This window comes from Argiope bruennichi, chromosome 1 (genome assembly GCF_947563725.1).
Source record: "Argiope bruennichi chromosome 1, qqArgBrue1.1, whole genome shotgun sequence".
NCBI classification, from domain to species: Eukaryota; Metazoa; Arthropoda; class Arachnida; order Araneae; family Araneidae; genus Argiope; species Argiope bruennichi.
In genome coordinates this window covers 61,031,295-61,059,070 of record NC_079151.1, presented here as the reverse complement: position 1 = coordinate 61,059,070, position 27,776 = coordinate 61,031,295, and the positions used below count along the sequence as shown (strand labels likewise).

The 27,776-nt window shown below is 30.0% G+C and overlaps 1 protein-coding gene across 1 annotated transcript; it reads left to right on the top strand.

Annotated features, from left to right (window-relative positions):
• Positions 1-79: 79 nt before the first annotated feature.
• LOC129977297 (homeobox protein otx5-like) lies at positions 80-27,776 on the top strand. The gene is made up of 4 exons (XM_056090550.1): positions 80-145; positions 11,885-12,019; positions 13,253-13,500; positions 27,424-27,776. Exons 1-4 carry the CDS (start codon positions 113-115, stop codon positions 27,671-27,673), a joined length of 666 nt encoding a protein of 221 aa, XP_055946525.1. The 5' UTR covers positions 80-112; the 3' UTR covers positions 27,674-27,776.

Below are 27,776 nucleotides of genomic sequence, written 5' to 3'. Positions count from 1 at the left end.
ATGGTTTATAGTATTTTTTCCTAATGAATAAATTCTAAAAAATATTATTATTTTTATTTTGCAGAGTTTATATGCTATGGCCTTTGTTCCTTCATTGAGCTCACACGTCAGTATGAATGACTATTTATTGACTAGAAGGAGACAGGTAATGTGAATAAAATATTTCATTGGTTGCCACAATTTACCTACAAATGATTCTATTTTCTAAAGCGAAAGAATTTAAAAAAATGGGAAGATTCGAATTTCTAATCTAAAACACCGTAGTAAGAAAATGTTTTAGGCTTGAATCGTCTATCTTTATTTTATTTTTAAGATTTACTCTTAATTATATAACAGCGATAACATGTACACAAGAAATTTATTTAATAACGGTGCAAAGCACGTACGTGTATATCTAACAACCAAAACAATGGCAAATATTTTAAAATATTTCAGATTTAAAAAGATATTTTTAACATTTTTTTTAAGTCAGAGAAGAAATTGTGCGAAAATAAGATGAATATCATTGAATCGATAAAGAACTATTTTTATAACTGTAAAAGTGGATTTTGTGCAATAATACTTTCCAAAGTAAGTGGCAAAAGCTTTAAAATTATAATCCATTCTTATTTAAAAATTAAATTTAAAAAAAATTTTCTTCAATGTGTGTGTACTATTTAAAAAATAAATATGAAACAAAATTGGCAGGTCTAGGTCTAACAGTTGGCCTATAGAGTGTTTTGAACGGTTTTTTAACCGTACATGTCGTATCATGCATATGTTAATCAATCAATATTTCATGTTAAAAACTGAAATAAGTTATATTAAATTCGCCGGATTTATACAAGGCATTCGGATAATAAACCGAGAAACTCAGAGGGTTGTTAATAGGTTTCAAAAGGATCAAAAATTGCAATAGAGCATGGTGTGACATATACTTTGAAAAGCTGGAAATCACGAAAGACACATGCAGTTCCGAATCCAGAAGCGATTGTCAATACACATAATGCACACATGTAGGCGATGGATAATCTCAAAGCCCGTCTGTCGTGGAAATTTCAACAGAGATTTAGTTACAACTTCTCGGTATGAATCCTCCGTGATTATTTCTCCGGTCGTTCTTGCTGCTCATATGACTGAATGAAGCAACGTATCTTGTTTTTCTTCAATGCGCTCATCAAAAAATGTTGCAAAGAGTGCGAGCGAAGCATGTGATCATAGCAGGACCCTCCTGAGTATCCGGCTTAATGTGGCAAAAAGGCAGACCGGATAGCAAAAAACGTCGGATAATCCGGAGTTTTATGCTCATTTCTTGACCCACCAATATCAAAAGACAAAGATTTTATACAATAACTCACTGTTATAATATGTATTTTCCCGCTTCTTATTGAGTACTAAGCCCTCCATTTATTATAATGTGAACGCAGCCGCGTCCCGGTGAATCATAGAAGTAGTTACCGGTAACGTATTTAATTAAAATAGAAGGCTATGTAGTGGTAGTTTATATATGTTTATATACTGCACTGCAGATTTCAAGAATTTATTAGAGAAAAAAGTAAGTTAAAGGATATAAACTGCTCACATTTTAACATAAATTATGTAATCTTCTCTGTGGTACACTTAAAAAAATTTTAAGCATACCCCAAAAACACTTTATGAATATTCTATGTACTGTGCAGTTATAATGAGGAACAGCGGCAAAAATTGAGGCTCGTTACACACTGACGAAACAATGAACAACGAGCAGGACGAACTCTTTTCCTGTCACATATTGTATTTTGCACACACATGTAGGAGAATCGTAGCAAACGCCCACTTCTAATGCCTTGGCAATGTTGCCCTTTGCACATTTCTTCCACGAGTTGAACAATCACCTCGATATTATATGCCCGAAAAGGTGTAATGAACTCATTGCTTTGCCTCCGTTTTCATTGGATTTCAATCCATGTAATATTTTCATATTCCTTTTAATAACTTTTTATGTGACATCTATGGACACAAAGGATGATCTCTTTGCACTGATTTTTGTCGCTGCGACAGACATTAAAAGCCTGCTTGGTATTGTCGAGGGAATCTGGAAATCGTTTTACGTTGTTGCATATTGAGCATGACGTCAGCGGATACCACTTGTAACAATTTGTAGTAATTAATCAAATTCATTTCTTTGTATTTATTATTGTATTTTTATGTCGCTTCAGCGCGATTTCGAAATCTACAACCTTTTTTTCAGCTCTTATTAGGTTCACCCTCTTATTAGGTTATTTAGGCATATTTTGCGCTGCACTCTCTCAATCGTAACTATGTTCCGTTAGGATTATTGTTCTTTTTGATGTCCACTAACGATTCTCTTGAGTTTATCAGTGTCTTAAGAAAACGTCCTATGCAGTAGTTGTCTTAGTTAGCCAATGCTGGGCCATCGTGTATCCTCGTGTTATCCGAGGAATTTTTTCAATAAATAGATAAGTTAGAGAATATCTAAAGAAGCGAAATTTATCTTTATAAGATTTGCAGTTGACAAAATGTAAGTTTCTTTTGTTAGTTTTGCTATCAAGATTCTTTAGGTTATTAAAGGTGTACATGAAATATTAAATTATTATCAATATTCGAATATTAGCAAGATTTTCTATAAAATAATAATTCAGGAAACGATAAAAGAAATTTTTGTGTAGTTAACAGCAGTTTACGCGTGAAAGAGAAAAGTAAAATGAATCAGGTAATTTACAAAATTTAATTTAATTATTTTCATGTAGGGAGACCAAGCATTTGGGTAGATAGAAACATTTCAGTGCTTTATATGTTTAAGCATTACAAAAAAATTTCTATAATTTTCCTACACGTCATCTTTCAAACAGTAAGTTATATTTTGTTTAAATAAATTAATATGTGGAATTGACATTTTTTAAGCAGGTTAGTAAGTAGGACCAATAGGTTCGAAACATATAAAAGACTGCAAAGATTTATCAGAAGATGATGATTCGATTCGATGCTGATCCAAGAGTGTGATTACTTAAAAATTTATGTCATCCGTTGAATCATTTAGAAATTTTCTGACTTTTAAAGGCGATGACTTTTAAGAATTCCTTTATCAGGCGACTTCATTCTTATGGGTTATTAAAATTCTTTTAATGTAACTACTCAATCATGAACAGTTTTTCCTAAAAACGTGAATTAAAGCATTTAAGATTCATGTGAAATATAGAATAAATACGTAATTTTTTCATATTTTATCAAAAATCAGCGGATATGTTGTTAAAATAATACCGTTCTTGTTAATTAAGTGCAATCATAATTTTTTCTCAGAGATAAGCAAGTAATTTTAATCTATTTCATGGGAAGTATAGAATCCTTGAATATGATATTCAAACAAATCGCTTTCTCACTCAAAGGTAGCCCTAGTGTTGCTTTAAAACGGGACGTTAATATAACTAAACTAAACAAACTCACTCGAAGGATTTATAAAGAATTTAATGGGATATTAATTTGTCGAGAACCCTAGAAATTATTTTTTCCTGAGTTAGTACGTATTTTTACTGACCTTTTCTAAGATGATATTTAAATGTCTTGTATAAAAAAACTTTTGATCAATCTCAAATGAAGATGAGTCACTTAATAGGAAAATGATTTGTTTCTTGTTCAGGATAATTCTGATAAAACCCATCATGATGGGTTGCTTTAATCCTGCTTTTTCTTCAAAATAATTAGAAAATTCTTAATGAAATATTAACCATCATATTAAAGAAAGACAATTTTATTTTCTCGCAATTATATTGTATATAACACTTGCAATCAGGAATATTTTCAATCTCGAGATTTTCATAAATCTCGACATTTTAGACCTCTTGATCTGAAAATTAGTAAGAAATTATGTCTGTCTGAACACGTTAATTCAAAAATGTTGAGAGCCAGACGAATGAAAGATTGTACCATTAAGTTTATGGATTCCTTTCAAATTTTGAACGAAATCACAAATACACTTGAAACGCAGGCAGTTTGTTTTCTGACTGTATGTGTGTAAATGAATATGACAACTATAAAACGTAAAAGCTAAACTGATAATATTTGGTACATAGATTTAACATTTAAAGTGTAGATACATTTAAAAGTAGATACATAAATTTGAAATAAATTTTTTTATAGATCAACCGTCTATCGAAATATGCATCTGTAAACAAGATAATTAAAAAAAAACAACTAAAATAAATGAAATTGTAATGTGATTTTGTCACTAAAACTGTAGTGACAAGATCCCATGAAATTGTATGGCCAAATTTTAGTTTTAATTGGCAAAAGAAAGGTGTTGAAAAACATGCTCAACTTTCTTCATTATATTATGAAGCACAACTCATGTGCGGAAAATAAGAATTTAAAAAAAAAAAAAAAAAAAAAAAAACGAGCGTTCATGATGTTTGCGGTTTTGCCAAAGGTCCCCAAATTTTATGCTGGAAGAGAAGGATAATATTTTGAATCCCGTTTGAAAAATTTTCTCGCAAAACAGAGAATATGGAGAAAATTTTGGGGAGATACAGCTTCTGGTTACTTCCTTTACAGAGTTTATCGTCATTGCTAATTTGTATCTTTGGAAATTAGGATATATTATAGAATTAACATTCTTTTTGAAATTGCCATATAAAACAACGCCAACTCCTTGATGTTATCGCAGTTAACATACATACGCAAGCAAAATCAAACCTTTAAGAATTTTTCAGACAGGAAGCTTCAGTAATTTGTATTAGGTAATTATCCTCGGTTCCAGTAATATTCTAAACATCAGTCTGTAACTGAGAAAAGCGAAAGGTTATGAGCAGAAATTATGGAAATTAGCTTAACAGAATGAAAAGATGTGATGAAAATTGATTATTATTACTAAAATGTGACATTGCATAGAATCAACCAACGGGAATCAATCAACTCACAGAAGGAGTTGATTGATCAAGTCTACTAGGGAATCACGTTCCGAGATGACACAATAGATATATAACGATACTGCGCAACAAGGCTCATTTTTGTGTATAATCAGAAAACCGAATATTCATTTAGGACATCTTTCTTTTGGCGCATTGAATTTAAAATTTGATATATATTTACGCATTTGGTTTAGCCTTATTATGTTAGGCAATTTCGGACGATTAGGTACTTAACGAGAAAGAAAGCGTTTTATCGCTAAAGACTTAACGATCATTGTTTTCAACCTATTGAAACCATAATTTTCCAGAGCACTACAATTGTAGTCACAAAAAACATACAAAATTTCAAATAATTAAATCATTGTGTTTTTGAATTATTGGGTTTCTGCGCTTGTGAAAGTGCAAATCAATAGAAAGTCAACACCTTGACAGATTTGATTCCAAACTTGATATATATACTTTTAAATGTTAAATTTGTATACCAAATTTTATCTGTTTAGCTGTCTTCGTTTTGTAGTTATTGTATTATGTTTGGACAACCGGCCAGCCAGATTTTCTCTTAATTTAGTTCGCTCAAAATTTCTACTAATCTACTAATTTGATGTAAATGCCTAATGTAATGATGTAAACATTACTAATGTAATGATGTAATGTAATGTAATGATGTAAACATACAAAATTTCTAGAAATCTACTAATTTGATGTAAATGCCGTATAACAAATTTTATCCATTTTCATACAGTTTTTGAGTTATGCTTGTCACAAACAAACAGAGGGAGATACCCATAATGCCAAAAATGTGTTTTTATTAATTCGAGGAGGATTAAAATGTAGATATTCATTAAGATGTCGAGTTTGAATTTCGTGGCGATTATAGTACGTTGAATTGAATTATATATGTTTTAAGTCAAAAACTTACATAAAACCTAAATTAAATTTGAAATTAACGTTTTGTTTTAATTATTAAACCTGTTTTCATTTTTGGCAGACCATTACGCTAGCGATTTCTGCTTCGTAATTTTTGCAAAAACGACCTTTTTTCTTTTTTTCAAGTTAATTTTTACCTTTTTTTTTTTTTTTTTTTGAAAAAATTGTCATTATGATTCCACTTGAAATCGTAGACCAACGTTTTTGGTACGAGATTTTTTTTTTATTTTTATTTATTTATTTATTTATTTGATCTTCAAATCCTGATCAATAATAAAATACTGACATTTTTCGATTATTATATTTTTCTCAACAAATTCGAATTTTTCAAAAAATAAAGCAGATATTAATCTGGAATTTTTATGAGTTATTTCATCCTTTATAGCATACTAAATCGAATTCTAGAAATTTTGATAAAGGAATTTTATTTTTCCTCTGAGATAACTAGTTTTTAATTTAAACTGGAAAACACAGCGTTAAAGTTTCCCCTCTCTCTCCACCTCCTTATCCAGGTGCAAACTTAGAGGTCTGCTTTTTTCTAGGAAAAAGTACAGGTCCACAAGACTATATATCGATATCGATAATATGATATCTCATATTATCGATGATATCTCATATTATCGATTTTCAGAGATACGGCTACGGAGAAGAATAGAAATTTCAATATTCTTGGATCTCTACTCTGTTTCACAAGCCCCCAAAAGTTGAAATAAGATAATCCTACTGAAATAAAAATAAATCTAATTAGATATAATATCCGGTCATCAACCTTTCGAAAAACTACGGCAGTTGAAATATGTTGTTCAAAACAATAGTCTTTTCTAAAAAAATATGGAAAATTAAGAAATAATTAAAACTTATATGCATTTATGTTAGAAGAAATAAGATACTAGAAAATCTCAGTAAAATATTTTAAATTTTTATGAGCGAAAGATGAAATTTTAATAGTCACTGAGCACTAACATATTTTTTTCGGTAATACTGTAACCCAAGCAGTTTTTATTTAAAAAGATCAGCCGTATTACTCTCAAATATCTTACACAGAAGAAAAAATATTATGAATGTTATTTTATACCACATTTCATGACGTTAGCGCTTTATTGCGCTCGTCCAAACTAGTTAAATTAAATTTAATCTTTCCCTAAACTTACAAATTAAAGTAATTATTACAAATTATGTTGTTGAGGTGCTCGTGACCACTTTAGGTCACCGGGAACTCTGAAACATCACGACGTTGCCGTTGCCGTTCAGTCTGTAAAACATTTCTTTTCCCTCGTTTGTGCGTCTGTCTAATGCGTATGAGAAAAGTGATTCAAATACGTAATGAACTAGGTGGAAGAAATTAGATATGAAGGATTTATTATAGCTCTATTGACTAGTAAAATGATTACTTGCTAAAAAAATGAAACCCACAAACTTTGAATTAAAAATTCAGAAAGCTTCAATTTCTTCTTAACAAGTTAAAGAACGTTCCACACTAGAGATAATACGTCCAATTATTTGTGAAAATTTGTTACGTTCTAATAACAGTAAATGCATAAGCGTAATCTTACAGTTACGAATTATGGGACACAGAAACTTATTACCTCAGGAAATAATATAGTTAGTTCGTTGAAACAAATATAATCGATACATATTGGTAACTTTGATGAACTGCTTAAATGCTAATGATGAATATTCCATGAGAATTTGTTATTCCTTTTTCTTAAAAAATAAAATTTCCAGAATGGAGTGAAGATTCTTAAACAGAAATAAGTGATGAGATAATTTTTATAAACAACAATTACAATTCCACTGATAAAAAATTGTCAAACATTGTTAAAAATCAATCATACAAAGAAATCTTGCACAAAATTCATGTCATCAATTATAGCATTAATGCTGAAACAACTAGAGAGTTCTTTACAGAAATAATATAATATCTTTTCACTCAGTTAAACCCACTGATTATGTCAACTCTAAGACATAATTATAGATACAATGCACTAATTAAGGAAAGATATATTAATAATTTAAGCATGTCACGAAAGCGGAAACTTCACTTTCATTTATTTGATGCCAATAATCATATAATAAACAATGATTCATTTGCTCATAATAATTTGTTTTTGTTTCGGATGAGCGGATACAGTGTCATTATTTGCGTGAAAGATTGTGTGATATGAGACTTTTTTAATTAAGAGGTAATAGGAATCAACAACTGGGCTTTACAGCGGTGATAATTTATAGATGATTTACATACTGTCCATGCGTAAAAGATCTAAACAGTAATAAATCTCTGTGTTATAAGGACATCATCTTCCCATAACGCATATGTAATTACGCAGCACGGCCCGCTGCTCATCTCTTGTGGTATTGTTGTTGTTTCTTATGGCACTTGCCACGGACAAGCCCGCTTTTCGAAGTCAGCCAATTTAAGCCTGAGGGGGAGCGCCTCTTGTTTCTATCGTAGAGCCAACTAGGGCCAAGCGTACGACTTGACTACACATACGTCACAACCCTTTTTACGGGGCGGACTTCATTCACTCAGCCACAGATCGTAGTTTAAATCTGAATCAGAGAACGATCACCCCTGATCCAGTACCCCCAGTGGTATTACTCTCGACATGGAGGACTTTGTGACCACGACAGATTTATACGCGCGTCAGCCACCAAGCACGCGTGGAATCTTCGGCCGGCGGGGTTTGAACTCGCAACCAAAGGGACGCGAATCCAACTCTCTACCAACCAGGCTATCCCGGCCCGATTTGTGGTATTAATATACCTGACTTTCTATATTTTCAAATATTACATCCACATAAACATCACATTATATCTATAAACAGGGGGGTATCAATAAGCAACGCACATCATTTTGTGCACAATAATAAACCAGTGGGTGTGGGCTCTCCAAAACTTTCTCGCATATCCTCTAATAAGCTTGTCATGCCAGAGAGCATCTAACATGACATTGAATTACAATAGTTACACAATATTTTTTGGCGTGAATTTAGCATTTTAACTGAATCTATCGTGTCATCCTTGGCGAGCTACTTGGCATTAATCTTTGGCATATGGTTAATAGTATCCGAAAACCGAATTCGTACATTAGACACGTTGAAACAAGACTTTTACTCAAAACTGCTCTTGTAATCGCGGAATACCATACCTAAATTTATATATTTAAGTCATTGCGATTTTGAATGATCTCGTTAACATTTTTCTGAAATTGCAGACCGACTGACAGTCAACCCTTTATTAGTTTTGCCTCATACTTTGACAGGCGTCTACACAATGGAAGTTAAATCTGTGCACCAAATCTTATTTATCTAGCTCTATTCGTTTTATAGTTATCGTGTTAACTTATATTCGAGTAGCCGAATAGACGAACTTCTTCTGAACAGATTTTACACAAAATTTGACAGAAATCTGAAGAGCTGGTTTAAATACCGTATACCAAATTTCAACCATCTGACTCAACGAGTTTTTGAGTTATTTTTGCCACAGACGGACATTTCCCATAAATGTGTTTTTCGATCTCAGGAAGATTTAAAACGTGTACATTCGACAAAATCTAGAGTTCCAATTTTTTTTTTACGATTACTATACTTTGTATTATGTATACGAGAAAATAAAAATGTAATAAATGACATTATGAAGCGGAAACTAAAGTATTATCAGTTTATCATTTTTATATATAATTGCCATTCATGCTGAGGCTTTTATCCAAAAACTGAATCAGATTGAAAGCCCGTTTGAGGTTGCTGTCAGAATCAAATTTCTGACCTCCGAGGAAACTCTTCCTGATTTCAAACTTAGGAAGATATGAGGATGTGAAATACGTACTGTATGGTAGGTGCTCCAAACGGAATCCAATAGGAAAAGCGGGAAAAACGGAATTATCAAACTGGTTCAATAATGGGACAAATGTATCAACATGAATGGCATTTATGTCAAAAATTAATAAATTGATAATACTTTTAATTCCTTTTCATATTGTCATTCATTGCATTTTGTTGTTATTAAGTTCAAAATTATGTGTGTTCTTATTAATATCCTCTCCTATGCATAACAAGGACTGTTAGTTTGTATGTTTTTTATGCAGATTTACAGTTTTTTTATTAAATTGCGCATACTTGCCTTTCAAGACAAGAGAAAAGCCATTCAAACATTTCGGAATTAAAATAGTTAAAATACAATTAAAAATCAAATGAGTTTTTAGAGTCGTTCAGCTACTTATTTTAGTTTCCGAAAATATTATCTCAGGAAAATAATTTTTATACTATCTTAAAATTAAAAAAATAGACTTTTTAATATTATAAATTTAATTTTTTTCTCTTATTATAATATTTTTTTTAATTTGATTTGATAGGCAATTGATATTAATTGTTTTTACAGCTTAGGTCAAACTAATGTCATTATTTTAAATCAAATAATTCAAACACCTGCTTTTATAAAAATTAATAGAAAAAAACATTGCTTTCTGTGAACATTAAAGTAGAATTAAGTAGAATTTTCTCTTCCATTTCTATTTCGCACATTTTTGAATTTTCACATGCCGTAATTTGAAATAAATTAATTGAATAAAATTCATGTTTTTCAGTCTTATTGATTCATAAGGTGAAATTTTAAATAAATGTGTTGCATATTAACACTTTGAGCAGCCAGGAGAAATCAATATTTCTTGCGAAAATGTTGGCCTCCAAATGCTTCTAGTCTTATAAAATCTACTTCTTGATCAAGTGTTTTCGATATGTTTTCTGTAACTAACAGTTAGTCTGACTTCCACTATTTATAAAAAGAAAAAAAAGAAATTGATGTCAGATATATAATAAAAAACAAAGTAAAAATCTAAAAGACAAAACCCATAAAAATGATAACCCAATAAAAGTAAAAATCCTGAAGAGAATTAAACAAAATATTATTTTCAAATATTACAAAACCCGTAAATCCTGCAAAAAAAAAGTGACTCAAACTAGTAAATGGATTAGAATTACAATTTTGATATCAACAAAAGCACAAAAACTTAGGCAATCTTTTTGTTATTGTTGTTGATAAATAAAATTCGAAAAAACAGAAAGTGATTTCCGTTCATCAAAAATTAAGAATTTCGCTACAGTGTTCTTATTTCCAAGATTTAATTCGTTCTTCGAAATTTTTATGTCCGAATTTTCTATTTTGACTATATATTTCCCTCTACTATTTCATTATATCATTCATTATCACTAGTTAAAATATAGTTGTTAATTATTTAAAATTAGAATCGTATCCAAACAAAGAAAATATATTAACTAGTATATGAACACTTTTTTACGTAACAAGCAATATTGTATGAATTAAATTCAATTACAATATACTTTATGCATGCATAGAATATAAATTTTATTCATTCTCAAATATAAAAATTCATTTTTAAAATATGAAACACTTTTTATGAAAAGGATATATTATTTGTTTAGCTCTTTTTCTGGACTTTAAAATGTTAATTTGTTAATTGTATGAAAATAATCCTTATTTTATATGCATCATACGTTTAAAATTATTTTTTTCAATTGCGGGAAATGGAACCTTATTTCCTTAATTCATCACATTACTTTAAAGTTTTGATTTGTCAGTTTGTGCCAGCATATATAATTCGGGTATTGTGATTCAAGTAATGTAAGTGGGTATCAAATATACTGTGTTATTGAATCTCAATTGAAACCAAAAAATGGATCATAATGAATAAATGCAGATGTCTGTGACGATACTTTAAACAAAGTATTGTCCATCAAAAATTGGAATATGAAATAATCGATATATTTTGTGCGTTTTGAAAGACAAATTTTAGATCAGGATTCTATAGAAATAATGCTCATATACATGCGTTCTGTTTAATCAGCGTTAAACGTAAAGTAATTCAAACCTATAATTTTTTGTATGTAATGATTCTTAAACCTTCTGAATGCACTCGGTTAAAATGGCTTTTGTCTTCTTTTAGAAAGAACTGAAATACATTATTTTCTTATAAGAATTTCTTTGATGCACAGATCTACTTTTTAATACCGAAAATATTTTCTTAAGAATAATCGTCAATACTGATCTTATTTTTACAGCGCAGAAACCGAACAACCTTCAACCCGCAACAGTTGACTGAGCTGGAACTTCTTTTCGAGAAGACTCATTATCCAGATGTATTTTTGAGAGAAGAAATGGCAAAAAAGATAAACCTCTCAGAAGCAAGAGTTCAGGTATTGCAATAATTAAATTATTACCTTTGAGTTGCTTAATATCAAGTATAATTAACAATAATTAAATTATTAATCATATTTTATACTAAGCTTTTGGTATATTCTTATTAACAGTTTCATTCTTAACACATTTTTTTTCCCTCAAGCTATGTATCTGAAAACTGTAAAAAATGAATTCCATATTTACTTTACAGCACAGAAACAAATAACAATTATTTGCGAAGCTATTAAATGCCAAATGCCATCGTTCCGAATTCAAAAATTTTTATATAAGCACGCAAAATATTATTATTGAACATTTTAGTACTTAATGTCTTCGGATTTGAATAAAAAGAAAATAAACAAGTTAAAATAAACTAAATTTGCAATCATTTTTTATATTTTTATGTGAGCTGTATTAAAAAGTATTCAAGTATAAAAGTATTAGAATATACTGGAAGATAAAACACGATATTATTTTCAGAACAGTTTATACATTTGCTTTTATAAAGAGATGAAATTAGATTTCTCTTACTAAATGTCATTGCTCTGCAAAATTTTAAAAAAAGGAAGAAGTCAAATATTATTTGTCAAATGCTTTATTATCATAATTTAAATATTAATAATGTAGTTAAGAACTAGCTTTGCAACGGCTGTTTTAAATTTAAACAAAGGTTTACTTTGGCTTTCAAGATCTAATTATTAAACGTTGAAAAAAATTAAAAATTAAAATCACCTTTGAGACGTTGATATAAAAATCTGAGCTGAATATTATTTTCCATAAAAATCGCATTGTTTTAATAAAGAAAATAATTTTAAATTTACTAATCATATTTTAAGATAAGCGAAAAGAACACTTCTGTAACTTTGTGAAACAATCTATTACTTTACGGTTCTTCACTTATCATATTTTCAGAAAAGTTCGCACTACTAATACAGGTTATGACTATTGTTTTTTTTTAATAAATTACATCTTTTTCTTTTAATAAAATAATCTTCTGCAAAGTATACTTATGATTTAACTTATAACTAAGGATTTTTAAAAAGAAAATAAAAAAAAATCAAGCAGCTTGTGAATGTATATAATTTTAAAACGAAACAAAAACCACATTTTCAAAATATCCTGAAAGTTTTGCTGCTATTTATATTTTTTCCATTTGACATCTAGAAGACTTTTAGAAGAAACAAGTTTTTTAGCCATGGATTTTTATCATATCGTATTGTTTTCAACAAATATTTTTTTTTTTTCGGCAGGTGTGGTTCCAGAACCGCCGCGCCAAGTGGCGCAAGCAGACCCGCGCGCAGCTCATACTGGACGTGTGGCGCCGCTACAAGTTGGGGGCTGGCCCTCCGAACGACAACTGGCTGGCCGCTGCCACCCACCGGTTCCAGCCGCCGCAGAGTGCGCCGCCCTCTGCCGTCAGTTGTGCCCCGGCGACCGCGCCCCTCTACTCCGCCGTGCCGCACGTCCTTTACAGTGACCGGCTGGCTGTCACTCAAAGGTACGAAATACCTTCATTCTCGAGAACTGATCCATGGGGGGGGGGATGGAGGAATGTTCTAACCCACGTTGAACCATTCTTTTTTTATGGACGTCTTAGTGTGTACGGTTAATCGGAATCGACCTAAAAAAAGTACTAGTTTTTCTGAATTAGTGACACCTCTTTAGCACATCGTTTTGCTTCGAGCCTTGAATATTTGATAAGTTGTCGTTTAAAACCACGAGAGGAATAAACTTTCAGGATATTAATTCAATTCACAGTGATTTAGTTAAAATTCAAAATTAAATGTCATGATAATTGAAGTTTATTTTATTTTATTTTTTCCGTGGTGCTTTCTTCAACAGATTTCAAAGATTTCTCTAAACGAATTTATAAAAAGTCAAGAAAAAAATGCAATAAAAATTAATTATTTTAATTTCTATATATTGAAATAGAAATGCATATACTCGTACTTTGTATTGTCCAAATCCAGACTAATACCAATCCCAGATGGTCAAACATGGAGGTTAAGGATAATCCGTGCGCGAATCTTTATAGGTGCACCATGGAGATATGTTTGCGTAACTTTTCAAAACAAATATTACTATAAGATGAAAAAAAAAAAAATACTCTATCCGGAGCCAGTTACACTTTTTAACCAGTGATGACGATTTGGTGTGAAAATAAAAATCATATCATGAACAAGTGACACTTTTCTCGCTAGGTTATAAATTTATTGCTCAAGCCAGCGGGAGTGATCTCTCCGAAATTTTCTCGCTTATTCTCTAATGAAAATATTATCTCCAACCTTCTTGCATAAAATTGTCGACCTTGTACAAGGTCGTGTACGTCACGTAGTGCTCAGAATTTTATTTTCATTCATTAGACTTGTGTGCTTCCTAGTACAGTAAAGAAAATCGGCATTTATATATTAACTACATGCCAGTGGCGAACTATAGTTATGAAGGATCGATCTTTAGCGTGAATGTTTGAGATCTTAGATTTTTTTTTGGCGATTAATCGTTGATATGCAGTTAATACACAAATATCAAAAAACCAAATATGTATTTTGGGCCAGTTTTTTCTCATCTGATTGAAATTAAATTTTGCCAACTGCAATTTTAATCACGAGATCATAAGCCAAATTTCATTTAATTAAGTCATTGTATTTTTAAATTATTGCATTAAGAAGCATGCGAAGGCACAGAGCGACAGATGGTTCGTTCCTTAACGGATTTGATTCCCAATTTGATACAGATTTACAAATTAAGTGCTAATCCATGATTAAGTTTTATCATTTACCTTTCACGTCTAGTAGTTATCCTGCTCATATGTACACGGAATAGCCAAACTTGCTTTTAATGAATTTCGTTCAAAATTTGATAGAAATCTAAGCTTTTAGTATAAAAATCATGTGCAGAATTTCATCCTTCTGGGTTAAAATGTTTTTGAGTTACCGAATTCACAGGTAGACATAATTCCAAAAATGTATCTTTCGGGTTCAGGGAGGTCTGAAACTTTTTTGAGTTACCGAGTTCACAGATAGACATAATTCCAAAAATGTATCTTTCGGGGAGATTTGAAACGTTTTTGAGTTACCGAGTTCACAGATAGACATAATTCCAAAAAATGTATCTTTCAGGTTCAGGGAGGTCTGAAACTTTTTTGAGTTACCGAATTCACAGGTAGACATAATTCCAAAAATGTATCTTTCGGGTTCAGGGAGGTCTGAAACGTTTTTGAGTAACCGAGTTCACAGATAGACATAATTCCAAAAATGTATCTTTCGGGTTGAAAATTTGGTATTTATTCTAAATCTGCAGATTTCTGTCAAATTTTGAGTAAAATCTGTTCAGAGGATGTTCGTCGTGCCCGGCTATTCGAATATAAGTCAACACGATAATTACAGAACAAAGAGAGCTAGACAGATAAAATTCACCCAGAAATTAACATCTGTAAATACCTGTCAAATTCGGTGCTAAATCCTACCACGGGTTAATTGTCTATCTGTACTTTCAAAAAACATGTAAACGCAATGACTCAAATATATCAGATTTGGTATGCGATTTTGTGTCTGCAAGTGCAATTTTGTGTTAAATTTTTGTTCCAATCGGTTGAGAAAAACGTGTCTAACACACAAATTCGATGTTTGGATACTATTAACGGCATGCCAGAAATTAATCTAAAATAAAAACTCGCCAAGGATGATACGATAGATTCATTAAAATGGCTATATTAACGCCAAAAATTAATATTTCATAACTACTGTATGCTAATACCATGCAAGACGTGCTTTGACATTATAAGTTTATTAGAGATTATGCGAGGAAGTTTTGGGAAGATAACTCCTCTGGTTTAACACTTTTCTCGTATTTGATACATTCTTAATTACCAGCAAAGAGACATGACATTTTTACAGATGGTAATTTGATCCATAAAATTCCACTATTGGATAATGTGGCCTCGTAACCTGGAGCTTCCTTTTGTATTGAAACTTTTTCAAATGTTTTGAAACTTATTTTTTGATTATGGTTTTTTTTTATGTTAATGTCAGTGCTGTTTTATATTCGTGTATTTGCGATCAATTTCGTTATAATTGATCACATACTGATAACATTTTTGTTCTTATATTCATTTTTTTCTTGGTTTATTTTCGCTAAGGTTTCATCGACATTATCAAAATTATAGAATTATAAGATATTATTTAGAGAAGAAAGACACAACTGTAGAAAACGATCCAATAAGCTAAATATTTTTAAATACTGTGGTGGTAAGGTCTCGGCTTGTGAGCCGTAGGGTTTCAGGTTCGAGACCCGATTCTACCGAAGAACCGCCGTGTAAGGGGGTCTGTTGCACGTTAAATCCGCCATGCCAAACGTCCTCCCGCTGGTGTGGTGTGGTGTGGCGTGGAAATGGGGGTGCCATTTCAGGTTTTGTCCTCGTCATCTGACCGTGGTTCCAAATTACGATGTCTGTCCCAAAATAACCCTAGTGTTGCTTTACAACGGGACGTTAATATAACTAAACTCAAGCAGTTACATAATAAATGAGTTATTAATATTATTGGTTGTTAGCTCTTATTTAATCATAATAAAACTGTTATAGTTTGAAGTAAAAAAAAAAAGGAAATCGACAAAATCTTCTAAGTATTAACACTTGCTATTTTTCTTTCATCATTTTCACTATTTTCATTTCATAATCATTAATTAGTTGAATCTCATCTTCTTTAATAAACGGTTATGATTAGATTATGTTTGCTTTTAGAAAAATATTAAGAATAGATACTTCAGACCGTATCAAATGGATTCGATGATTTCTGTGTGTCTACAGAAATTCGAAACTGAGTAATTTAAAATTGACTAAGCGAGAAATCCAATCAGTTTAAAAGTTTATTAATGAGCCTTGAGGAGCAATTCACATATTATAAACCTTAAAGCAAGGTATTATATTAAAGTGCACTTTCTAAAAATTTAATTCAAATTAGAATAAATTAGTGCGTAAATTTAGATTTCAGAAAAAAATAAATCCATTATTCTTTATTAATATAAATTAGTGCACATTAAAAGCTTAAAAAGAGACATGGAAGAGGGCTTTTATTAAAATTAATATAATTTTATCATGAATTAATTTAAATTAATTAAGATAGTCGTAATTAAATACAGATTATGACAAACATAATTAAAAACAGATTATGACAGACATAATTAAAGACAGATTATGACAGACATAATTAAAGACAACTAATGATGACACAATGAATGTAAATTATGTTTAAAATGGAAATCAAAAGTTTATGTCAAAATTAATACGCTCCGATTAAAATGCTTTCCTTGATGAGGCATTAAATAAACAGTTTCATTTATCTGTTTATCTCTACATTTTTATTTTGAAATGATCTACTGTTATTAGGAGATGAAACAGCCGTTTTGCATTTTTTAACTGTAAAGATCAGATTCATGCATTAGAATGATAAACGTTGATTCTCATTAGAATAATTTACATTTTTAAAGTCATTATTTTGAAATTTCATCCTGTTCGTACACTTCAAGTTCATTTCTGTTGGCAACATGCAATTTATTTGTACCTCACAATTCCTTTTGCAAATAAAATTGTTGTACTGAAAGATTAATCTATACTTTTTATCGGAATTATTATTATTATGTTGAAATTCAATTTGCTCCATATTGAAACGCTTATTTTAAGCATGAAGAAAATGTAGGGCAAGCATAGGCGCCACTTTCTCCATAGCTTTTCATGTTTATATTACAAAAGTTTGTGTTGTTTTTTAAAAAATCCTCAAGAAATTCATTACTCTAATTTGCATTTAATTCTGTCTATAAGTGCTTACAACTTTGAAAAAAATCTACCTCTATGACTAAAAGATAAATATGCCTTTACCGGCTTCCGTTTTGCTATTCTCTTATTAACAATTTTCATATTTTGTATAACTTCGTATTATGATTTTAAAACTTAAGTAACCTTTATCATTTATTGACAGTTACAGAGACTGTTGGGATTTTTTTGAGCGGTTTTGATATGAAATAGGATTTTAAATAAAATATTTATGCTATAAATATTATATTTAATTATCCTCGTTAATAATTATTGATATTAATACCTAAATTTATCCGATGATAATGTCTTTTTATAAAGTTAGCGCAGTTAGTTTTTTCCATTTTTCCCTCCTCAGTCTTCAGATGGTGGAGTTTTAGATTATTTTTCAATAATCCAAACTCGTAATATCTCGTGGTCAGTATATTTAGGGATTTGCCTGAATGTGATTAAAAGTTATTTATTGGTCAGTTTCTTCCTTCATCTTTTCCAAGACTTTATTAATGGTAATTCTTCCTTGTGCCCGAGAGTTCAATGCACTACTTATCCCCAAAGGTCATCCTTTAATCAAAGAAAATATAATAATATCAAATGGTAATTTAAAGACTCAAAAAATGCAGGCACTGGAAATTTAATAGTGGCATCTATAGATAGGTATTTGCTATTTCATATATGCTTGAAACGTTTATTGTTTTTCGATGCAGTTACTAACGTTGTGTACAATCTGTTGACAACGATGTGGAATACATGAAATAGAGTCACAGTTATGTTAATGATTTGGATGGAATGACTATTGCTTTAAATATTTTTAGTAAGTATCCCACAAATTAATTCCTTCTCCTTGGCATCAAATCACTTTTGCATTGCGGTTGAACGTTATTTATCGACATCTATTAAGATGCATTTTCCTCATTGTAGAGCATTCTGCAAGTTATTATGATGCATCTGTGCGGGTTGAGGTTCGAACTCGCAACGTTAGGGTTCATAGCCGAGTAACATAACCACTAGACAAAAGAGTACTCTCTTCTCCGGAAGTTGTTATCTGGCTTATGATGTTACCACCACAATAGTCCCCCACCAGTGAGTCGGTAGAGTTTATCGCGCCAAGCGTTATGGCGAGCGACGAACGTTGTTATCGAGCCAAGTGTTATGGCGGGTGACGGCGAGCGTGTGTGAGTGGTTGCTGCCGCTAGATGGAGCCACGATAGCTGAATGAAGGATGCGCTTATTCAGAACCAGGGTCACCAATGTGCGGGTTGAGGTTCGAACTCGCAACGTTAGGGTTCATAGCCGAGTAACATAACCACTAGACAAAAGAGCACTCTCTTCTCCGGAAGTTGTTATCTGGCTTATGATGTTACCACCACACATGGTTATTACAGAGCTCTAGACCAAGGACAAACGATCGATGCTTATTAAGCATCGATAAGCATACATAAGTTTGAATATACAAACCCATATTGTGATACAGATTAGGATTAGAAATGACATGGGACAAATGGTGTACAAGCTGATTCTGTTTTGTGTCATTAACACAAATAAATTGTCAATATTAGATTTTCGTAAATCTATGTACTTACATGAATTTGGTTTGCGTGTCTTTTTTATATAAACCTATGGTTTTGGACTGATTCCGAAAAACTCTGGCAAACTCGTCTTGCAAAATAAGAGAAGAATTAGTGTTAACTTTTCACTTTCAAATCAAAAAGTAATTAAAATATAGCTAATTAAAAATTAATTAACTTTTTGGTGTTATTGCAACTATAACTTTCGAAGATATTATCTCATGAAAAATGATTTTTATACTATTTTAAAACAGAAAAATTACCATTTTAATGATACTAATTGCATTTATCTTAGAATTTTTCTCTAATTTTCATATGGTTTTGAAATATAATTTGATACACAATCTATGACAGAAGTTTTTATTTTTATGGTGCAATTCAAGTTATTTTCTTTTTTCTGTCAAATTATGCAATATGCAAACTTACCTCAATTTTAAAATTAAAATAAAAAAATGCTTTCTTTTGGTATTAAAGTCGTATAAGAATTCCAATTTTAAGTTTCATTTCACCTTATATACACTTTATAATTAGTACGCGTGATATAACACAGCCTTAATGTTAGACAAATTGGTCGAATCTTCAACATGGGGTTTATAGAAAACGATTTAACTAAAATCAAATATGCGAGTGTGTGTAATAATACTTTAAAATCTAATTTAAACAGTTAATTTGCTAATTTTTAGCTCAATTCAGCACATATTAACTTCATTCTAAAATATTCTCTTATTTCCTGATCCCATTCCACTTTTTCTGTTTAATTAAAGCAACAGAAAGCTCTGTAAAAATATTTCGTCAGAGGTTACCACGCTCCGACTGAAGGGATAAAAAATTGCTGACCTAAACAAATTCTTTTAAAAAATCCCTATAATTCCCTTACATAAATTCGATACGTGTAGGAAATCGCTACCAAAACCTCACAGTATATATTCACGGGAATAAAATTTACATTAGCTTTTCCTCATTTTTTCTCTGTGTCGTTCTGTGCTGGTGTGTGTTTATGTCTTCGCTTATGCTTATACATAAATCATGCATCCCGGGATGGAAAAAAAAAAAAAAATCAGAGTGTCTTCCCTGTTTTCGGCCACGATTCTGTTTCAAATATATATATATATATATATATATATATATATATATATATATATATATATATATATATATATATATATATATATATATATAACTTTCATAAAATAAATGTGCAGTCTCAATTCCTCAATTCAATACAATATTCTCTTTTAAATTTAAATTTTCCCATAGCAATTTTTATTTCCATGAAAAAAATTATTTTCTATCTCGAATTAAATTTCTTTAAAAAAAACACGATTTAATAAAAAATAACTAACTGAAATGGATTATTAGATTTTCTTAAAGAATTCTTTGTCAAATGAAAAACCCTTTCAACTGATTCTACTTTCACGAAACAAAATATTTCATATTCATATACCTTTCCTACTTTTAGATCATAGTTTTTAAGCCAAAAACGAAAGAATTTGAATTTTATATAAGAAGGATTTCAGAGAAAATACCAATAAGTCTTATTTAATAATAAAAAGGATTTACTTAGATTTTACTTACTGAAATAGTTTCAAACTTTCATTAGATATTTGCAATTCCTGCAACTTTTCGTACAAAAAATATACTTTTATTTTAATTCCACTCAGGAAAACCTATCATCAAATTTCAAGTGAATATGTACGGCAAGATCATTTTATCTAATTGGGAATCGGGGAAAATTCCTGTATATATATCACATCAAAACAAATTGCAGTAAAAGCAGTCGACGAATATTTTTCTCGATGCAGAATTTCAATTACTCTATTTTATCATATGATACCAAAATCATATCGGAGCAGGGTTTTTTTTTTTTTTTTTTGTATATATATATATATAAAAAAAAGCCAGTGGGATATCAAAGAAAGCGGTATCTCTCTTCCTATCATTCCGGCGGGGATGATTCCGTTAGATGACGAAATAGATGCTGATGAATTCGCTCATCTCCATTTACCCGCAATATCGCAGTGGCATAAACAATGCTTATTTGGGGGAGGTCGGAAAGGGGCTGATCCATTTTATTAGGTGTACCTATCTCTTCATTAGGTAAATGCAAGGATATGCTTGCAGGGAACTAAGTCATTTTATCCGCATGGTAATATTAGTCTTTCTTCTTTAGATAGGGAATTGATTTCCGTTTGAAAATGTTTAGAGAAAACATTTATTATTTAATGCACCTATGTTATTTTTATAGAAGCAAATGATTTTCAGAAACTTAGAAGTCCATAAAATAAGGATTTTATATATTTATATTATTGGAAAGTAAGCTTATTTTATTTTCATAACCCTTTTAACTGAAATTTTAAAATAATTGTAGATTTGTTTTTGCACAAACTTAATTTCATAGCAAACATGAGGAATATTTTCCATTGTTTGTGTTGCTTATAAATAAAGTTAGTTTTTCAAATTAAAACGAAGTAAAGTTTTTATATGTATGTATTGCGTTTGATATTTGTTTAGAATAATGAGGTTACATTCAGCTACTGCTATATCAAATGTTGCATTGGATTATGAAAGTATGGTACCTTTTGAGATTACTCGTGCTTTTCATTTTTGGCTTATACTTTGTTATTTTTTAGAGTCACTCAAGTTTTAGAAGAAAATAGTGACTGAAATAAAATAAAAACTGATTTTACTATTGTCTTTTGTGGTTTGGGTGGGATATATATTTGTAAAATTGAATTAAATTTTGTTTAATTCATCTGAATTTAATGCTTTATTTAAGGTATTGCTACTCTCAAACGTCACTTGAAATGCTTCAAACGCATTTTACAGTAAACAAGTTAAAAAAGTTTTCTATTATAAGTGATTACGATTCTTATCTGAAAATTCAGTAATTAGTTCTCTTTCAAAAATATAATCATGAAGTCATTTCACAATGCAAATGTAATTGCGCATGCTATTTAAACATGTAAATGTATGCTTAGCTGACATGCGCATCACTGTGGGAATTCTATGACGCCAGCTTGTTAAAAGTAGCCAGCAATAATTATGCGAATTTATCAAAATTGATTTTAAATTTGCTAATGATTGTTATATTTAATGAAATTAGTTTTATGCCAAAACAAAATACTGATCAGTATAAGCAAGATTTGTTTTTAATATTACTTCTGCTATAAATAAGAAGCAATTAGGTATCGTTGAGATTTTACAAAACATAATATCATAAAACTTTGAAAAGCGAATAAAATAAAAAAAAAAAATATTTACTTTTTGAAGAAAATTATTATTAACTGAAAAATTCTATTTTTCTGCGATGAAGACGGAATTAAATTGTTTGTTTATATTTTTAATAGGAGTAACTTCTATTCTAAATGAAATTCCAACCTACAATCCCAATCAATGGCGGATTCAGGAATTTTGTAATCTTAAGCAATATATATTATGAGGTTCCTCTTTTAAAAACTGATCAATTTATATAATCAGTATATTAAGGATTTTCCTTAGTTAATTTTTTTCTTATTTCTTTTTTAATGTCATAGAAAAATCACTAAAGCAAATAAGTTCTTGGAAAATTAACAATAATTATTAGTTAATGATATCTTTAATTACAATAATTACAAATATAAGCAATTAATTAATATAAAAAATTATAAAGAAATAATAAATTTCAAACAATTATAATATTAAAATTTGTTATTTTATAGAGCCTGTCAAATAGAGTACAACATAACTAATTAAATGATTAATTAAAATTCTAAGGTACTATAAATAAGGAATTAATTATGTTTTATTTTATTTAATAATTAATGTAAAGACACTTTGTAGTCCCAATATTTTATAATCCATAGATTTTATATCTTTATAAATAATCTATGGATTCACAAGCAGGTAGATTAAAAAAAAGAATTTAGACTAGTTGTTACATAAACAACAATCTATCTGCCTGCGGCCTCTCATCAGTCCTGTTTTTTCGGCCCTAGACTTCCTGATCAGAAAGCAGCCACTAATGCTAATAATTATATCAAAATAAGATCTAAAAGATTTATCAACGATTAGTACTCCGATGATTTGTCCAACATGACTCCTATATGAAGTCGATATGTTGATAAACAAATGCAATATTAAAAAAATTTTTCAAAGAACATTAAGTTTATCTTCTTTCTATATTTAATATTTTTTTCTTTCACTCTTATTGAATGCTGTAATATTTTTAAAAGTAATATGATACTAGCATTTGCAAATTCACTAAGCAACTTTTTTTTCCAAAACTGTTTTTTCCTCAATTGTAGGAAAAGCAAAGTCCAACGTTGAAGGGCCTTTAAATTTAAAACAACCCCAACCCACCACACGCCGTATCAACTAAATCTTTTTTCTATTTCTTCTACAGCTCAGTTTCTAAGCAATTAAGATTCATTTACAGAAAACTCGTCAATCAATGATGATGATAGTCTTTAACTAATGAATGAGCGATAAATGACTAATGAAAGCGTTGAATGATAAGCTTTTTTAAAGACAGCCTTCTACAGCTCAGTTTCTAAGCAATTAAGATTCATTTACAGAAAACTCGTCAATCAATGATGATGATAGTCTTTAACTAATGAATGAACGATAAGTGACTAATGAAAGCGTTGAATGATAAGCTTTTTTAAAGACAGCCTAAAACATGAAAATGTTTATTCATAACGCATAAATTTAAAAAAAATACAGTAACAGTTTTATTTCATTATCATTAGTTGAAACATTAGTCATTAAATAATTTCACTCCATCAATTGGATTTTGAAAAAGTTAATGCAGAATCCTTTACTTTAATAGGTAGTTTATTGTCTTCGTAAAGTAGATTTCATTGTTTTAACCCTTTAAAATGCAATTTTTTTCTAGTCATATTATGTTAAAATATTTTTAGGCTTGAAATTAGAATAAGAAAAGGGATTCATTTAGCTTATTAGATAAAGTTAATTTAATTAATTAATTAATTTGGTTGATTAATAATTAAGTAACAAATCAAGACACATCATTTTGTCTGAGATAAAGAACTGAAGCATCTAAGTTTCTGACTTACTGAAAAAATTTGTCAGAACTTATGCCAACCTACATAATTTCATACAAAGATTGATAAATTTGGTGGGAAGCATACTTCCCATGGCCCTAGAAAGGGTTAAACTTTAAAATTTTTGCTCCTTAATTATCAGCGAATCATCGCCAATTTTCGTAAAAATAATTTCGAAAAAATATTAACGTTTAATCAGTAGAAGAAAATTATATAGTGTATTTTAAATTGGACAAACGCATTGAAAATTTATTGGGTCAAATGTGAGTAGCATATCTCTTCCAAAAGGCTCGATATGAAGAAAACATTTATTAAATAATATACAAAGTATAAAATTTTAAAAAGTTATAGCGTTTTAAATTTAATAATTGTTAGCCTTGAGTTAATAAAATCAAAATGTATTAGTAAAGTCTAATTTGGAATAAATATATAATTAGAACTGTGCTTCAATTTCGTGCAATCCAATATAATGATTAATATAACGATGTATTAAATTATATTTCAGTGCTAAATTAAATTCTCTTTCAATCATTGTTTCGAAAAAAGAAGAAAGATTAAAATTTTTCTCCTCATTAAAAATAGTATGGAGTTCAAAAAATATGGTGTTCAAAAGGGGAAAAAATTACCATAATGAGTACGCATTCTTTTTTGAGAATATAATTTTAAACGAAGCCATATATCGCTTCAAGCAGAAATATAATTATGCGGAATTGAGATAATGAAGTGGTATCAAATTTACAATTGTTAGGAAAAAAATAAAAGTCATATCTCATTCAGAACGCAGTTGACCACAGGTCATGTAGCTCCACAGCTTGCGCAGTGATGGTAATTCATTATTCAGGGAGTAAAGGATTATTTGAGCTGAATGAATTACCATAACCAAATCTGCACTTGCCTGACTCCAGATGGGCAGCATGTGACAAATCTGTAGTATTTTCGGGTTTGCAATTAAGTTTAGGAAATATTTAAAAGTATGAATTCTCATATGATTATCTATGTAGCTTTGTTCCTTTTTGTTGAATTTCTTTTTCTGTAAAACCCGGTAGGACTTTGTGCTTTTCAAGTTTCAAGAGAATATTTTGAAGTTGTGGTTTGTTTTTCTGATGTATAATCCCATGTTCTTAAAATGTAAAACATGCTATTTTTTATGTATTTACAGAATTTATGATACGGTAGTAGTTTAAAAAAATTCTTCTTCAATTTCACAAATAATGGCGTTAAAATATTTTTATTAACAAATTATATTTTAAACTCACTTTAAAGAACTTTGAAAAACCTTTGTTCGGTCATGAAATCATTGTTCGTATTTAAGTAAAATTATTTATTCTTATTTTGAATAACTATAACTAATTTTTAATATATACATTCACTTCTTATTTTTTTCTCACTTATTACTCATTATAACGCATATATTGAATATTAATTGTTGGTAATCTTTCTATAAAAGGAGTGCTATTTTATTATCTGGTGATTCCTTTTCAAAATCTTTGAAATAACATAAATTTATATCACGAAAGGTAATAAACTTTATCTTCGAATCTTTAAATGCAAAAATCAAAACGTTTGCAAAACATTAAATACAAAAACATTACAAATACAAGATTTAAATACACATAATTGGGGATTTTTGACTAGGCAAATTAGGCAACTCCTTAAGAAGCTGAGCTGAGATGGGCCGCAGATAGATCTATTGAAAAATAATTTACTCACCTAGTTGCTAAATAAATTTTTGTAAAAAATCAAATCAAATCAAATTATTAATTCTGAAATATTGGGATAATACTAATAAATTTGACAAAATTATTTGCCAAGATTTATTTCTATTTCATTACGTTAACTTATTATTGTATTTATTTACAAATACCAAGCATCTGCTTAAATATAAGTGTGTACAAATCGTCACGAATTATAATAGTAAGAAAATAAATAAAACTATGTATATTTTTACTGAGTATCTGCATTCAAAAAAATAATTTAAAATAAAATTTTTAATACCTTGATTAAATTGAAAATTAATTAAAATTTGATATTAAATTGATCATTTATATAAAGAAGAGCCTCATAATCTGCACTGACTAGGGCAGCAAAATGCCTTGGCTATGAATTACTGCTAATTCTTTTAAATGTTCGGAATATTAGCTTTCTGAGATGGGAAAAAAAATTTAGAATTTGCAGATATATATGGAATTAAATTTTGGAAATCACATAGCTCTCATCGTAGAATTTATTTTTATTTCATCGATATGTGTCAAATTATTTCTAATAATTTTACTATCAGTGTATCATTTATTTTCCGTAAAAATTCCTTTGATTTAGAAAGAGAAAGTTAATCGAAAGACATACTGAAACATAACTTAAAAAACATAATAAAACTTCAAGATTTAATTATTTCAAAAACGTAATTTAAGATAAATTATAAAAAAAAATTATGTAATTAAATTATTAATTTTTTTAGTAAAAAATATGTTTTTGCAGAATAAATACAATGAAAGCATACACTTGTGTCGTAGTGACAGGGGACGGCCTAGGGAATATAAATGCCCTAAATGCTAGTCTTAAGGAGTGGTATGGAGACAAAACAAAATGTCACTCTTTGAAATAGAGTACCGCAGAAATGGAAAAACAATGACATGACTCAAGGATCAACAGCCTATGTTAAACCACTCATGAGATGGTTAAAAAAATTATACGCCGAGCGCCACTTACTCTAGCTACGCTACTATCATGCTCACGTGATCTTTGCCAAGTGCGTCGTAACTCTTTAGTTTTTGAAGCCTATTGTGAATTTTAGAGAAAGGGAATAAAAAGTAACATTAGTAAAGCATAAAACAACCTGTTTTTAGATGTCTGGTCGCTATCGAATTTTTCCATAACTGAAATTACATGAATTCACTTCATAAAACATCTTGTCTTATTGAAAAGAAAAATTCTAAAAATGATATAACATGACATCGCAAATAAAATCATCCTTCACATATTTATATAAAAAAAATATTTTCTTTCAGTATGTTCTCGCCGATGTCAATACCTTGCCCTATCTCGAAATCGAAGAACGAAAGCTACAACTACTACACCTGCCAGCTGGGCTTGCCTCCTGCAGCCTATCCTTCGAGCATGTTCCCAACGTCCGCTGCCAGTACCTCTTCGGTTCCCTTTGTGACACCCCTCAAGAATCTCTCATCCCCTTCCACTTCGGAAGCCGATGGCGTGGGACCTGACAAGACTCAGAAACTATCTCTATCGTTTGCTGAATGAAGGAGGAACTGATGGCTGAACTGAGAATTGAATTCGTTAAGCTCACTTTTCAATAACTTCTTATTTATCTTGTATAAAATGGAAATCTCGATGTTCTTATTTC